General features: G+C 36.1%; 1 protein-coding gene across 4 annotated transcripts; it reads right to left on the bottom strand.

Annotated features, from left to right (window-relative positions):
- Positions 1 to 3,112: 3,112 nt before the first annotated feature.
- Positions 3,113 to 15,190, bottom strand: CFLAR (CASP8 and FADD like apoptosis regulator). Of its 4 annotated transcripts, none has more exons than XM_088523745.1 (10): positions 15,044 to 15,190; positions 13,676 to 14,109; positions 12,100 to 12,205; positions 11,208 to 11,343; positions 10,895 to 10,992; positions 9,977 to 10,028; positions 9,272 to 9,321; positions 8,786 to 8,864; positions 4,192 to 4,705; positions 3,113 to 3,266 (listed from the first exon to the last, which is right to left on the bottom strand). In XM_088523745.1, the coding sequence occupies exons 2-10, from the start codon at positions 13,969 to 13,971 to the stop codon at positions 3,128 to 3,130; spliced, it is 1,470 nt and encodes a 489-aa protein (XP_088379871.1). In that variant the 5' UTR covers positions 13,972 to 14,109; positions 15,044 to 15,190; the 3' UTR covers positions 3,113 to 3,127. The 4 variants fall into 4 exon arrangements, with proteins under 4 accessions (XP_088379871.1, XP_088379872.1, XP_010222870.2 ...); XM_088523746.1 differs by having other exon boundaries at positions 9,272 to 9,318; XM_010224568.2 differs by lacking the exon at positions 15,044 to 15,190 and having other exon boundaries at positions 13,676 to 14,364.
- Between the last annotated feature and the right edge of the window lie 1,028 nt (positions 15,191 to 16,218).

Raw genomic sequence — 16,218 nt, 5'->3', positions numbered from 1 at the left:
TTCTCTTTTTTTTTTTTCCTGTCTTCTCTCTCCTTCCATTTTTGTTGTCCTATTTCTCCTACAGATCTTCTGTCCCCTACCTTTTCTTCTCTTGGTTCTTCCTACCATGCCCCTTCTTGTTCCTGCTTTCAGTATCCTTTTCCCTCACCTCTCTGCCTCCTCTTGGTTCCATTCTCCCTGCTTTTGGTGTCCACAAAGCAGCAAAGTGCTCATCATATGTAAAGGCTAATAGGGGAAAGGAGAGAAAAATTAATCTATGAAGTGAAATCATATTTATTATCATGTATGTGTACAATAATTAGGAAATAAATCTTATTTCTATAGCCACAGAATAGACACTATTTGTTTTATATAATCTGCATTATTTACCAAACTATAGGAACCAACTTTTCAGTCATGTTAAAATTTTCCTCTTAAACCACGGAATCTAAGCATGGTAAATTTTCAAATCATTTTTTTTTTCTTACATTTTCTGTATTTTCTTCTGTATTTTTCTTCTGTATTTTTTTACTATATTTTATTCCAGGCTAGGTTGTATATTTCAATACTAGTGGTTAAAAATGAATGCCATTTTTATTACTTATAACATAAAATACAGACCCTTCTGGTGCTGCAAAGCACCAAGTTCTTTAGTTGAATCTGTGGAATACTTACAAAATATTTTTAAAGACAGAAATAATAATATGGTGCTAGTTTAGAAGAACCACCAGTTTAAAAGGCTTTTTTTTTTTTTTTTTTTTTTTTTTTACAAAGTAAGCAATACAATGGAAGAACTAAATTCCTCCACACCACCACTATGATACATCTGTATATTAGATCAATAACCATGAAACAGGATTTAGTTAGCATTTTAACATTTATGGAGATCAAGCTTTTAAAGAATGTCCAGATTTTGCAAAAGCCATTTTTCTATTTTTTTTTCTTATTAAGCCTGTGCCTACACAGAATTACACCAAAATGAATAGCACCTGTAGCCATGATTTAACATAAAATTGTGTTACATTCTCCAATTCTAAGTTTCTATATACTTTTATTAGAGACACACCAGCTTGTGAAGTTGAAAGATACCAAAAAAGTACAGTATGCATAGGCTTATAATACAGGGGAAGTACTTGTCTAAACTGTGCAAAAATTTCTAATCACAACTATGTATTTCACTTTCTGTATTTAACATGCAAATAAAATTTTAAAAAGGCGCAATGAGTGAAAAATTAAATTTAATGATATAAAATGCTCAGTGAATGTATTATAAAAATGATATTTTAACATAAATAAATATATATATATGCACTCAATCTTAAGACTGTATAAAAAGGCTTAAAGAAAGAATGTATGGTAAAACTTGTTTACTGGTTTCTCCTCTCAGTACACTCTAACAGTCCTCAATCTAGAGGAAACGGCCACAAACTGAAGCATCAAAAGTTCCACAGGAACTTGAGGAAAAATTTCTTAACAGTGAGGGTGATGGAGCACTGGAACAGGCTGCCCAGAGAGGTTGTGGAGTCTCCTTCTCTGGAGATCTTCAAACCCGCTTGGACGCAGTCCTGTGCCACGTGCTCTAGGTGACCCTGCGTGTGCAGGGGGTTGGACTACATGACCTCTAGACCAACCTTAAGCATTCTATGAGTCCATGATTCTATGATAGAATCAGCAGCTTGGGAACCTCTTATACCAGGAAGAGACTGGATTTACTTTACATAAGAGTTTTCTTTTTATCAGATACTTACCAAACATATATATCAGATGATGCCTACCAGATATAGCTATCTGTTCTTTGCCAAATAAAAGTGAATGTTAGTCTCAATTTTGAAAGCTACTCAAAAAAATCTTTTTTTTTCTCTGAATGAAACTTGAGAAATATGGTTTCCACTGCTACCAGACTAAATTTAATTGCCATGCCATCATAATTAGCAACAATATACTACTGCTAGCTGCCTGTGAGACTTGGTGGGCAATGGAATGCATTGTTGGTAAAATTACAGAGATAAGGACATCTGAGCTCAAATTCAATGCGGCTATATAGTAAAACTTTTTTTTTGCATTTTTTTTAAACTCAAGAAACTAGCATATAGCATACAATCAAAAAAATACTTTTCTTTTTGCACACATGAAATACATCTGCACCACAAGCTTGGCATAACTACACCAGAAATGAAGGAAGGCAAGCCAAGGTCTTGAAATTTCTTCCTGTCCAGGAAGATTGTAAGAGTATTGAAATTCTGTAAGTGGCTTGTTTTAGGAAGGAGAAATATGCCATAAATTCAGCAACAATACATCTCAAAACATCTCATCTAGGCTGTAGTGTTATATAGTGTTCAGATCAACTGAACTCTGGATGCTCACATTTGAGAATTTGAATGTCACTTGATAAAAGACTGCTACATTGTAGGCAATTTTCTATCATGTCTTTTTCAGGACAGAGGCAACTGCAAAAAAAAAAAAAAAGTCCAATTTAGAAACATGCAGCACTTAGGTGCTGTGGAGAGTACTGAGTACTCAGTATCCTGTAGGATACTGAGGATACAGATGAATCAAAAGCTCTAATGCAGCAGGCAAATGGGATCTGAATCATTTAAAAGATAATTTTTCTCCTTGTTTCTCTTTTGCTGCAGTCTGTGGAGGCATGCAGACCAGAACTACTTTATTATAGGGGAATGGGGTTGTTGGGAAGGCACAGTAGGTGCCGAGCATGTATTAGTGGTTTGCATGGTAGTCTTTGCTTTAAACATCGAAAGAGTACTCATCAGTGCACAGCTAATAGGTATCCTTAAAAAAAAGAGGGGAGAAGGGTGGCAACAAAAAACAGAACCTTGAAAAATGCAATAGCTTGGATTTCCAATAGCGATGGTTTAGAGTTCTTCCATACTATTCAGCTGTTGCATTTGGTCACAAGATCTGTTGCAGTTTAATACTGCATTCTTAGCTGCCATTCTTATCCATGTTTTCTGAGACTTGTCTATTAAAATACTGAATTTAGTGCCTTACACCCCTCAAAACACTTCTAAACCCCCATGTTCAGAATTGACATGTACTTGCAGGTACAAAGGCAGTAACACTGCTTGAAGTATGAATGAAGGTGTGTGGATATAGTTTTTAAGGTATTTCAGACAGTACTTTCCAACAACGGTTAAGCAGGAGAAAGAAAAAGTTTCTTCCTCAATGTGTGTTGGAGCAGAAGTGAGTATTGCTGGCTTGGGTCAATGGTCTTGTTCCACTCATAGACTTCTCTGTTCAGTTCTGTATGGATGTCTAAAATAGAGAGTTTCCTGCAGCAAGAGAAAACACAACTTTTCTTTAAAGAATGAAACAGAACATTTGGTAAGAACCCACGAGTTCAAAGATACTTTCAAACTCAACAATAAGAAAGTTGAGTTTTAGTCTTTCCCACAGATGCTACATTTTTAAAACCCAAGGTTGAATATGCATTTTTGAGAGTATGTTATATCCCAAATCACTATGATACTTGTTATGCTCTCCATTCCTGATTAAGATTGTGGAAAGGTACTAACTGCTGACCTGCAGCTACGTTGGAACGCAGCAGCTAGCTGACTGGTAGACCAAATGGACAATGAAAACCTTTGCTGGTAAAGTTACATATGCAAATACATCTGATTTTTACTCAAATCTCTTTTGACAATATCTTTGGATAATCACTTTTTATAGTTTCAGCTCAAGACTCAAACTATCAATCTTGTGGATCCTGAAGGGAGGGTGAATTATATCTCAAGAAAATAATAAAAAAAAATCCTTCTGTTTCAGCAGTCATTCTCCCACAGATTCAGGCTTTTTGTATTTGCAAGATGATCCCTTCTTAATTGCTTAAGAGCCAGCCCTCAATTTGACAACTGCCCTATATGCACCTTGTTATTTTGGAGAAGAAGGATTTTGAGTGCTTGCCTGAAGCACTGAAATCTAAAGAACTGACATACATTGTCCAGGTCAGGTCCTTCTTTTCACATTCTGCATGTCACAGTCTCATATCACGCTTTCTTTTTACCATCCAGAATGAGAAGATTCACTCCTACTCTACAGTACCTTCCTGTGTCATCATTCCTGAATGAGGTACATTTGTCTTTTATCCAATGACACAGCCATAAGGACACTTCAGGACCAGATGGGATAAAAGTTAATAAGTTAACACAGCTCCTCCTCTATAGTATGTTCTAGAAAAAGGGTTATTTTATAATTTACCTTTTATGGGGATTGCGGAGTAGCCCAGCCAGACAATGTAGGTAATATGAGGATGAACCTGGAGACCTTTCTAGTGTAGACACATCCACCTTACACTGACTCCAAAAGATGTCTGCTACTTGGGGTATAGTAACTTTCCATGGTATTTTTGCATTAGAAATGATGTTATCATCATTCCCATCTATTTCCAACAGACTAGTACATCCTTGCTCATTTTCTGGCACAACGTAACTCTGAATGAAGAAGAGCTTCGGTTTTCCTAGGAGTTCAGGACAGGAATCTGCTGTGAAGTATTTCTTTACTCGTTCCAATGGGAATCCAGGAAAGGTCTGGTCTGTACAGAACACACTCTGAGGGCTACCCCGGCTGACCAATATGCAGATGAAACTGTCACAATTTCTGTGCTTTTGCAATCTTGCAAATTCACGCAACTTTTGATTCATGGTATCCATATTTAAATATCTGAAACAATGAACATCATAGCCTAAGTCTCTGAAGGTCTCTTCCAACACATCTGGAAGAAAAGAAAGATATAATTAAATAATGACTCAATCTCAACGCTCCTGAAGGAAAACAGTATTTACAGTAGATCACTACTGGAAATAAGACATTCATTTCATCACAACACCTGAAAACCCAAGACTCTTCACATTAATCTCACAGTACATACTTATGGTACTATATGCATTTTATCTTTCATAAGAGTTATATACTTCATGGCAACATGACACACTAATATGTCACACAATCTAATTCCACCAATTTTTGCACATTTTTGTTTAGTAACAGTATCCTAGGAAACTAATTTTAGGACTTAAAATATCAGGCAAGAGAAGACACTAGAAAATTCTTCACAGAGAACAGGTTTGTAAAGGAGAGAAATGGGCAGTGTAGGAGTCACAATTAATCTGAATGCTTACTATCACAGAATGAATAGAAAAACAAAACAAAATAGAGGCTTTCAGTCAAAAAGGAACCTGCAGCAGTCATTCACATTTGCTTTTGAATAAAACGGACTTTAAGAGTTCTAAATGAAGAATGCACCCTAAACTGTGGCAAGCCTAGTGACAGAATGAATTTTTTAGCAATGAAAAGCTGAACACTGTTGATGATCCATTTCAAATATGTTAGAAAATAAAATTGTAGATAGCCGAAATCAAAATTTAACATAGTTGCATTTGTATTAACATGCACTGCAGGGAAACACTATATATATATATATATATCTCAATAATTACTTTGAATGTTCATTAATGTGGGATTGAAACAAAATTCATGATGGTTGAAACAACACACATTTAAGTGTTCTGTGAACCACAAGCTACCACTCTGACTTAGAGCTTCAGCATCACACATCTTTATGATAAACTCTGTGTGTGTGTGTGTGTGTGTGTGTGTGTGTGTGTATATATATATATACTATACTATATATATAGTCCAAACAATGACAGGAGAAAATAAGTGCTGTATAGACATAAGAAGAAGACTTTTTCCTTGACTCCAGAATTTTAGCCTAATTAGCAGAGGCGAAGGACTGTGCTACTACAGAGGTAACTGGTAGCAAAATAACAGCTCTGCTACCATGGTGTTCTCTTTGAGAGACACAGACAGTGAAAACGGAGAACAGAGCTCAAACTTGCTCAGCAAAAACAAAAGACAGGAATTCTACAAAATCTATCACTACAGTTAGGTAATGAACAACAATTGCAGAATTTTCTTCCTGTTTTGTTAAGTCTGATAAAATTCTTCAGAAGACTTTCCTGACCTTTTTTTTTTTTTTTTTGTACTTATACAGGAAAATCTGCTCTATCTACAAAAATAAAATATGCCTTCGAAATTAACGTGGAAGACAGGATCTGGTACTGACATATTTTTGCCCAAAAGCGATTTAGTATTAGTACCATTTAGTAAATACCTACTGGCTGAGGTACTTCATCCATTAGAGGGCAGCCGTGCATTCAGAAAGCAAGAGTTACAGAAACTAGTGCTTTTTCTGTAACTTACATCACTGGTGCATATAGTATGTACCAGGAAGATACAAACTCCTGCATCATCTTAAAACCATCATTATAAAATAGCAAGCAGTATTTCAGTTTGAACTTTTTCAGCATCTAATGAATTTGCATTGTTTGTAGTGGGCATCATTGTCAAAGGTTGAAGTCCCTAATCCTACATCATCCTACAATGCTGGTTCTGCTTCCTCCAGTTAAATCTTGGGACAACTACAGACTCAGTGCATATTACCAATTACCCATCTGCATATTGCAGACATGATTCCTAATGTATTCGCCCTGCTCTCTTCTTTATCTTTTATATTTTCAGACCTCAAAAGTAGCATGGAACAACTCTAAAATAGTCAATGACTTTCTAAAGACTCCTTTAAAGAATATGATATGCTTCTTCAGTCTCACCAGAAGAGGAATGAATTTCAGTGAAAGTCTGGCTTTCTATCAGAAGATTAAAATGTTGACAATGCCCTGGTGACATTAAAAACCAGAGACATATGCTGTAATTGGCTCTTCACGCAATGCAGACATGCACAGAGAATGAGAAACAATAAGACCTGCTTTGAGTTCAAGTGAGCACACCAGTAGCTAGGCCACGATTTTTAGGTGCATCTGATATGCCAGATGCTGATTTTTAAACCCATTTTTGCCCTTTCCAGTCAACAGAATCTTCCTCCATTACACTTGTTCTTCCTGTTCTTTTGCAAATACTGAATCACCACATGAGCACATAAAGAGCACATCTACTGATTTTTAAATAATGTATTCATGTTCAAGTTTAGTAGCAATTACTATTACAAAGCAGTGTACACACTGCATTGCTTGTGCAAAGAAGCCTGTGCCTTCTAAGGAAGCGCAGATCTAAATTTATGCAGCTGTGACTGACCTGACTTGGCAATTTCTTCTTCCTGTCTACGCAAGCCTATGCACTCTGCTTACTTTTCATACTTACTGCTTCATTTAAGCACTCAGGCTTGGCTCAACTAAACATTGCTGCTCAGTAAGGCTGATGAGCACATGCTCACATCCCATTAAAGACCAAGTCATTTTCAAACCTTGGGTTCTCTTCTACTTTCCACAACTGCATTTTCTCTAGCAATGCCTTTTTTTTTTTTTTTTCCCTCCTCAGTAGCAGACCACAACTTGTAGCAAGTGTGATGGGACCTGATCTTTCACATGCAGCCCTATTCAGGTGTTAAACCCTGTCATCCCCAACACCACTCATTCTGTGACAGCAAGTATTGTGGTACTGGACCAGACCCTATCATGCTGCCTTCCAGATAAAGGCTATATAGTTAGTTTCTTACATCAAAAAAACAGTTGTGCTCTAACTCTTTCACGAAAGAGAAAAGAGCTGGGAGGTAAAACAGAAGGCAACACATCAGAGGAGAGGTTCAGTCTCAGGAGGAAAAGAAAAATCAGGCATAATTTTATTAAGAGTAGAAGTAGAGTCATGTTTTAACATGAATAATTTACTTTGTATATTTTTTCCCCTGTATTTTTGTTTTATTTTTGCCAGAGAGAATTCATGAGCCTGATAGGAGAGAGGAAAAGAAATCCCAGAGAATGCTGCCCAGTTACACGTAGCTGAGCTCAGTGCTTTCTTCTGTTCTACTTCCCTACTCACAGCAGGACTGTGAATCTTTCTGGTTGCTGGTACCCTACTAGAAAATTAAGTATCTTGTTTTATATATTGTTCTAAAATACACTGTTGTAAAATATATTGTTAAACAAATGGCAAAAGCTTCCTTGCTGTGTATGTGGTCTGCATCTACTCTCCTATGGTACTAAGAACTGTAGGTTGGTCTGTGTGGGCCATTAGTTGCAAGAAACATAAAAGACATGCCCACAAAACCCTCTTCCCTCACGTCACCCAGTGTATTACGGAACTGACTGCAAGCATTCTCATTCTCTCCATATTTATTTTTAGCCCCAAGTGCTCCACTGACTAAAGAGGTTTCAGCTTAGGCAAGAGCTTTCAATTCTAAAACTGCAAACAGAAAAATTTAAACCTTAACCAAAACACCTTTAATTCTTTGTGCAATTTTCAACTTAATCAAGAGAAAGAAACTAATCTTTTCCTTACCCTCTAAAACTGTGATGATAGTTTCGATTAAACTGGCCTAGTTGCATTATGATTATGTATCATCAGCTACGCAAAATCTGTGGTAACCAATATGGTTATACTTCAAGTGCAACTACATTTATTTTTAAATGGTGTGAAACATCTTGTTTACCATACCTTGCAATAACCTGCTGTATGAATATAGCTGAACTACTTCACTGGTCTGTCTGAAAACCATTTATTTCCCCTTCTCTAAATATCAATTCCCCACCAAAATTATTTTGGTCAGAGTCTCTGAACCTCAAAAGCAAACTCTTTTTTTTTTTTTTTTGGCAGTAGTTAGGAGCTTCAGATTGGGCCTTTCAATTCTCTACTTTAGAAGACTTACTATAAATAACAGACTGGCTGATTAAAACGACATGACTGCAGTCTGACTGGTAGATTTACATCATATTCTTTTTATGAAGTCATTTTAACTATCTGAGATTAACAATAAAAAGAACTTCAATTTCCAGATACCTACCAGAGTCATTGCCAATACAGTCTATGATCAGGCATATTCCTAAAGGCTGACTTTGCATTCTGTATTGATCATCGAACACCTAAAGAAAGTGAAAGGGCAAATATAAAGTTGGTGACGCTCCTTCAACTCACAGACTTGCTTCTTGCATAAATCTTTATTTTTGCACACAAAGAAGCCTTGCCATTTCTAACAGATGAAAGAGGTCTGACTTCTAATGAGTTTTGACTTAGCTTCTACTCATGAATATAAGTGTTCTGCATTCATATCATTTATGCATGCTTTTTGCACACTGTTGATTGCATATTAGCAGCTAGTATTTCATAGTAAAGTTATTTTCTAAGAGAATTCACAGAACCTGCTCATGGCACAGGAAAACAGAGATGTACGCATTCTGTTTGCATGCAACTAAAGGAAACCTAAAACTCAATGAAAACTAATGGAAATATATAGGGAGATTTATAAATATACATAAGCACATGCACATACCTTGTGTGACATTGGTTCTGATTCCTGAATTGATATATGGACTGGTTCTGCTGTGGTTAAAACATATGTATTTAATCTCAACATGCAGGCATCAATCACACCTCTTTGAGACCAAATCATTTAGAAAGATGTTACTTGGAACACAGTCTACATTAGTTGTGAAAACCACCACCTCTCCCTTATGCTGAGAAAATTCAGCTAATTACTTTCTAAAAATCACCGTATTTGAGAACTATAATTTGTTTCCAGAAAGAACACAATACTCAGGATAACTTGACAACATGCTGTTTGGCCTGGTGGAGATGTCCATAAACAAACTGACACAAAAACTTCCTAGTACAGACAGTCGTATGGCAGGCAAAATAGACACACATTTTGTCTGTGTTCTGCTGGGGAGAACACAGCTGCACTGTACTGGTCACCAGGGCTGACTAGTCTGTGTCTTCAATAACTCTTCTCACAAATAAACTATATAGCTATTTAATAGATTATGAAAGTGGAAGTCCTAGCTATTTCAATTATTTTTTAAGATATGACACCCCCCCACAAAACAAATAGAAGAGAAACTACAAGACAGGGATTAGATATTCCAAATACTTAGAAACTCCTGTTAAAACCTGTAAACACAGCTATTAACTAACTCAACACACTGGAATACACTATTTGGTTCTTTTTGATAATCACAACTCAGAGCGTTGCTCTTACCCTGAATAAGGCCTGGCCTGTTTTGTGTTCTCTCCTGGTTCACATCTTGGATCTAAAATAAAGAAAAAAACTTTTGGAAACTAGTATATGTTGCAATATACAACAAAATAGTATTTTTATTCATTAATAAAAAGATTACATATTGTTTCATACATATTACTAAGGACAAATTTGCATGAATTCAAGAGGAAGTTATAACAATATTAGAACCCTACGGAAAGCCAATATAAACTTTCCCATTACCAGTTTGAAAAACAAAGCTGTTATGGCTGTGCTAGTGGAGACAAATTGAGCAATGGGGCTTGTATGCAAGCTTTGCACTTGTGTATCTACCGAAAACATGCAGAAAACATTTCTCTGCAAGGCTAAAGAAAGGTCACATTATCACAACATCAGACCTAGCCCAAACACAGGAAGTTTTGCATGCAGTAAAATTTGATTCAAAATAATATGGTGGATGACTTTTGACATATTCAGAAATTATTGTTAAAATGAGATTAAAACAAAACCTGAAAAAAAGATTTCCTAAAAAAAAATAGAAACCATAACTTTCAACTTCCAAAGCTGAAATGCTGCTTTCCTGAGTTTTGCGAAGTTCACGAGAAAAAAGCATTTTCCAAAAAGCAGTCAAGACTTTTCATTTCCCAGAGAAGTGTGTATATATATAGAAAAAAAAATAAATAAAATTAAAAACCAAGATTTCATACTCCCAACTGACATGAAAAAACAGAGTTTTCTCAGTGTCATAAGATTTATATCAGGTCCTAAAATCAGCAAATAACAAGAAGTAGAGAACCAAGTAACATTCTAGTTGCTAGGAATCTCTCATTCCTTAGGTCCCAGGAAGATGTAGCTCCTTTTAATGTTGGGCAATATTTACAGACAAATAAAGGATCTGTTCATTTATTTTATACTTACCCCAGAATTGTAAGGGGGATCAATCAGACTGAGATTAGGGAGAGATGCCTGAAGTGCATTTACATATACTGGCTGAGAATGAACGGAGGGCATTATAGCTGAAAATTTAACAGAAACACACTGAAAAATACACTGATTTATTAACCATTTTAAAGCCTAATCCTTGAAGCATGAAAGTACTCTGACATGTAACTCAAAAGTTTATTTTTAGTAAAAAAAACACCTAATCCTTACTACAAGGACTATGCAGTTAACAAACAAACAAACAAACAAACAAGACAAATAATTAAAAGTTTTTTGAGAAGTATTTTACCTTCTTGTTTGTACTTCTGAATCTTCCTAATCAGGTCCATTCTGTGAATGTTTTGAAAACAGTCTTCTAACAAATCCAGTTGATTAGAAGCCACTAAATTTAGTTTTTCTAGGTCAATCACAAGACCTATAAAACTCTAGAGCAACAAAAGGGAAAAAAAATACTACAAACTGTCCTACTAATAATTTGTTCTCTAGCAATAACTCTGGGAAAAGTAAGTCCACTAGGGAAACAAAGCAACCCAGGAAATAATTCGATGAGGTAGTAAGGATTGTATATTCAGGAATTATACATATAACCCTTTCTTAGTCATTAGCTCATACTCTGGAAAACAGCCCTCAGTATTATATCATAATTGTGACCGGAAATGAGGGGCAAATAATCTCAAAAAAAAAGTTTTTGAGGAAGCATTTTGTACAAAGCAAACCACTTGGAGCATCAGCTAAGATGCCAAAAATAATAGCTTTAAAAGGAGGAATTTTGCCTCTCTCTCTCCTCTGCCCAATGGACAAGTTTTCTGAATCCTCTCTACTGAACTGATTTTTTCTCGAGATTTAGAATGCAAGTAGTCTGAGAATGACTTAGTTAAAACTATATTTTTCTAAATGAAACAGAGCATAAACGAAAAGGAGTAAGTCAAGGTATATTTGAGGTCCTACATATGTGAACACGCACATCATAAATACTGAAGAAACACTTTATTTTATGCCTTCCACCTGTGACATTCGTGAGATTCATGGTAATACCATTCACTGTTGCAACACTTCCCTGCTCTGCCTTACTGTTTCTCTAGCTTCTTTTACTACTACTACTACTTAAAAAAAAAAATCTAATCATATTCCTCTTTAATCTCTCATTGCTCTAGAGTAGAAGGCTAGGAGAGGGAAGTTACCTTATCTTTTCCCATTTTCATACGAGGTACATAATCTCTGAGTAGGAAAGCAAGTGAATCGACTTCTTCTTTTTCCAGATTCTCATTAATCTCTGCCATTAACACCCTGAAATAAAGTTGAAACATTTCTAAAATATGAGCTTCCAGCAAGATCCCATCTTTGCCCATCTCCCCATCTTCTCCCATGTTTGCCTCAATGCACCATTCCTAATTAAACACAGGAACCAACTGTACTCTGTCCCACAATCCATCTACAAAACACCTACTCTTGGTCATCTGCTCCTGCATCTTTCTATAATAGCTATTTTTAAACAAGAGGGTTCAATGCTGAAAATTAAGATACATAATTTCTGTTCCTGTCTCTGCTTACATCTCAAGATAGAACTGTGGCCATCACAGTAACTACAGCCTAGTAAACAGATACTAATGTAAGGGAACTCATCAGCCAAGGTCAGCTCAGTCTGTATTCTATGCAGATGGCTGAGGCAACTCTTAGGAATACTGCAACTATGATTGTTGCATATCAAGAAAAAAAGAAAAAAAAGGCAGATTCATTTTCTAGATATATTTGAAAATAAATATGGATTTTGTATCTCATACAATGATTTCCTATTATTTTGAACTGTTTTGCATACCATCATTCAGTTCTAACACCCTTAATGCCAATTACTATACAACAGAATTGTAATCAGAGCAGCAACCAGAACACAATTTACCAAATGAAATCCGAATTATACAAATACCAATTTCATCTTCTTTCAGAAGACAGTGATATGCAGACTCTTTTCTGGCACACTAGGACATCATGAAATACATTTCCATAGAGTTACCTGGCCATATGACAGACCTTCACAAACACTTTAAAATATATAGGAAGGATTAAATGGTGAAAAGTATCGCCGAACAAAAGAGCAGATAATGTCAGATTGCCTATGTAACAGCCATTGCTGGTGAAACAGAGTTCTCCTTCACATTTCAACACAGATGAAGTAAAGATTTGTTCTGCTATTCTGTTTTCTCTCAACTTTTAAAAAATCTGATTCAGGATTTTCTTTCACAAGTCAACACAAGAAAATCCTCCTTATGGGTACATTTATTTCTTTCTGAAGTCTCTGAAAGAAAATCACTGGAGTTTCTTAAAAGTGAAGAGGCTCTTAAGACTGAAGACAAGAATGTGTTTAGAGACAGGCTACCTGAGAAACGCTGTATCACATTAAAAACCCTGAACAAACTTTTTTAAAAAAAATCACTAATAACATTCTGCTAAATATCATTTCTACCTGCTCATCCAGAACTGAGCAAGCATAATTGTTGCCATCAATTAACAATCATCCTGATGCTTGTAATGCCATGACTAAGAGAACGTACCAAAGCTTGCTTTAGGAACTAAACTTTAAATACTCTTTTCATTACAACTTGTATATAATGATGCCCTTTTCTACCCTTCTTTCATCATGACCTGACAATTTCTACCAAAAAAAAAAAAAAAAAAAAAAAAAGGTGTGGGGGGGAAGGGGCAAAAAAAGCAGCATTTTGAATACAAGAGTAGCCATGAAATCTGAAAAACATACATTACCTGTAATCGGAAATAAGTCTGGGACATCTGGCAAGGTTAGCTTCCACTGTTGCCTTCTCAGTCTTCAAGATCCTCCTCAGCATGTCAAACCTCTTAACTCTGTACAACAACTCAGACAAGCCATACAGAGACAGTTTCTCCCTCTCATTCAAAGTCACCAGCAGCTCTCTAAGGTCTGCAGTAGCTAAGTCAGGAGCAAGGTCCCGGCACAGGAAAATCATTAGCTCATCTTCTTCTTTATCCAATTCTTGTTCAATCTGGTGAATTAGGGCAGATGGCACTTGGCACTTTGTCATCACTTTGTTGTTGTCTCTTTAAAATTGATCTTCTTTTTTTTTTTTTTTTAAACAGGAAGCCAACATGACCCAAAGCCCATTTCTACAGGAGTGCTTCTCCGGTGTTCAATCTTAACTAGATCTTCTAAAAAAGTAGCTCTGAAGGAGAGAATTGAAAGGTTCTAATCAGTGATCTACTGTTTAAGCTAAAACTTCTTTCTAGAAATATCCACTAACAACTAAAACGTCAGCTTAGACTATAAAGACCTACTGTTCTGTAAGGGGTTCTCCCAGCTGTTCATTACAGAACAAAAAGTAGTTGGTAGATCATAAGAACTTCAATTTTTGGGGGGTAGTAAGCAAAACTACCTTAGCATAAGTCTGTAAATTCCATAGGAAGTGAAACAACCAACCAAAAAAGTCATCAGCCTACTGATAAGAAGTCACATTTTAAGTTAAGTTATACAGCATTTTAAATCTCAATTTCCAACCTCTTTCCACCAACCCACCATCCCCTGTTCTGATCCAGAAGTTTCAAGGCATTTTTCAGGAAGTGTTTTTGAGTGCCATGATGTAGTGTAATGCCATGTTATAGACAGAAGTACTTAAAACACATATATAAATACTACCAGGTATTTGTGATGTGCTTTGCCCTAAATTAAATCAAAATAGAGGAAGTATTCACAACATAATATTTTTCAGCAATTATCTTGAATTCTAGAGTGCAAGATGGGATGTCTTATTTACTAAAATCTTCTCAAGTGATTAAACCATGCAAAACAACAACAACAAAAATTCCTATCTTCATTATGCTGTTTTATTATCTCTGAAGGCACAGACAGGCCAGTGGCTGCCTTTTTTTTTTTTCCACTGTGACATTTTTAATATTGGGAAACATAAATAAACTGAAATAAAATTAAACACAAGGAAAAAAAAGAATAACCCTTGGAATTGAATAAATAACTAGAGTATTAGCTTCAATTTCTGCTGCCACCACCAGAACTACTTATTTTCATTAACTCCCATCATGTAAGATAGATTACATGTCATGTAGAAAAACGCTGAACAGTACTTCCAGTACTGAATCTCTTACCTGTATGCAATTCTACCCCAAAGAACGCAGACAGACAGACATGTGATCATGGCTGTCTTACTGATTCACACATCCAGATCTAGCACATATTGCTTTTCATCCAGTATATTCCATGGATAGTCCATATACAGAATTAATGACCTCAGCTCATTTGCTGTTGGAAAAATATCAACATTATAAGCTGCGGGTTAATTCCTAAGATTAATGAGGGAAACAAAGGAAAAATTAGTTAGGATCACACATTCTTTTCCTTGATTTCACATGGTCCCCTGAGAAACAGGTATATCAGGAAAAAATACCTGAGCCGATATAGTCAGTAGCCAAGAGTGCACTCTTGCAGAGTTTGGAGAACGAGTAGCATGAAATAAGTATTCCAGTATCTGAAACCATGCTTGTGACTTTGAATCCAAAAATCATGCTGGCGTGATGGCAACATTTTGATAGCAAGAATGTTACATCATTTGGGCAAATGTGAGGCATTTCTTCTGCATGTGTCTGAGCCAGACCCACTTGACCATGAGAGGTAAAGGGCATCATGTTTCACCCATCTGGTATGACAGTTTTTGCAAACATCATTGGTAAAGTTATCATAGCTGCAAGATAGATAGCTGAAGAAGAAGAGAAAAGCCATAGCAGAATTCTTAACAAAGCAGTCTAGCCTTCAATTATGTAGATCACCTGGGCCCTGTAGCACAACTTTTGAATGTTAATTCTTTACAAAAAGAAATGAGAGAAAAACAGCATACCTTTCCAGGAGATAATAAAAAAGTTCATAGTGTGCACAGAAAGTTGCCTCTGTAATTTGTGTGTTCATGTGTGCATGTAATTTGCCATTATTGCTGCAAGAAAATACTTTTTAAGACTCTCCTCTTTTGTTCAGTTCAGTGCACTGACCAAAGACTTCAGCACAAATGTTACAGAGCAGGAAGATGGTTAATACGGACAGAGCTCCATGTCTTGGAAACAAAAACAAACAAACCCCACCTGTGCCTTGCTTAGGTACTGCACTTACTTTAATTACATTCTCAATTTAAAAGAGATCCAAAATCACTGCAAATAGCAGAAGTCTTCTTAACACAACCACTGGCATTGATGTATTTGAGGGTACTGTGAGACTGTCTCAGCAATATTAGGGACAGTGAGTAAAGGGGGCAGGCCTACACACACAACAAAGA

Source organism: Tinamus guttatus, unplaced genomic scaffold (assembly GCF_059628265.1).
Source record: "Tinamus guttatus ecotype Peru unplaced genomic scaffold, ASM5962826v1 Tinamus_guttatus_pri_ptg000197l, whole genome shotgun sequence".
Taxonomy (NCBI): Eukaryota; Metazoa; Chordata; class Aves; order Tinamiformes; family Tinamidae; genus Tinamus; species Tinamus guttatus.
This window is presented reverse-complemented; position numbering and strand designations above follow the sequence as displayed.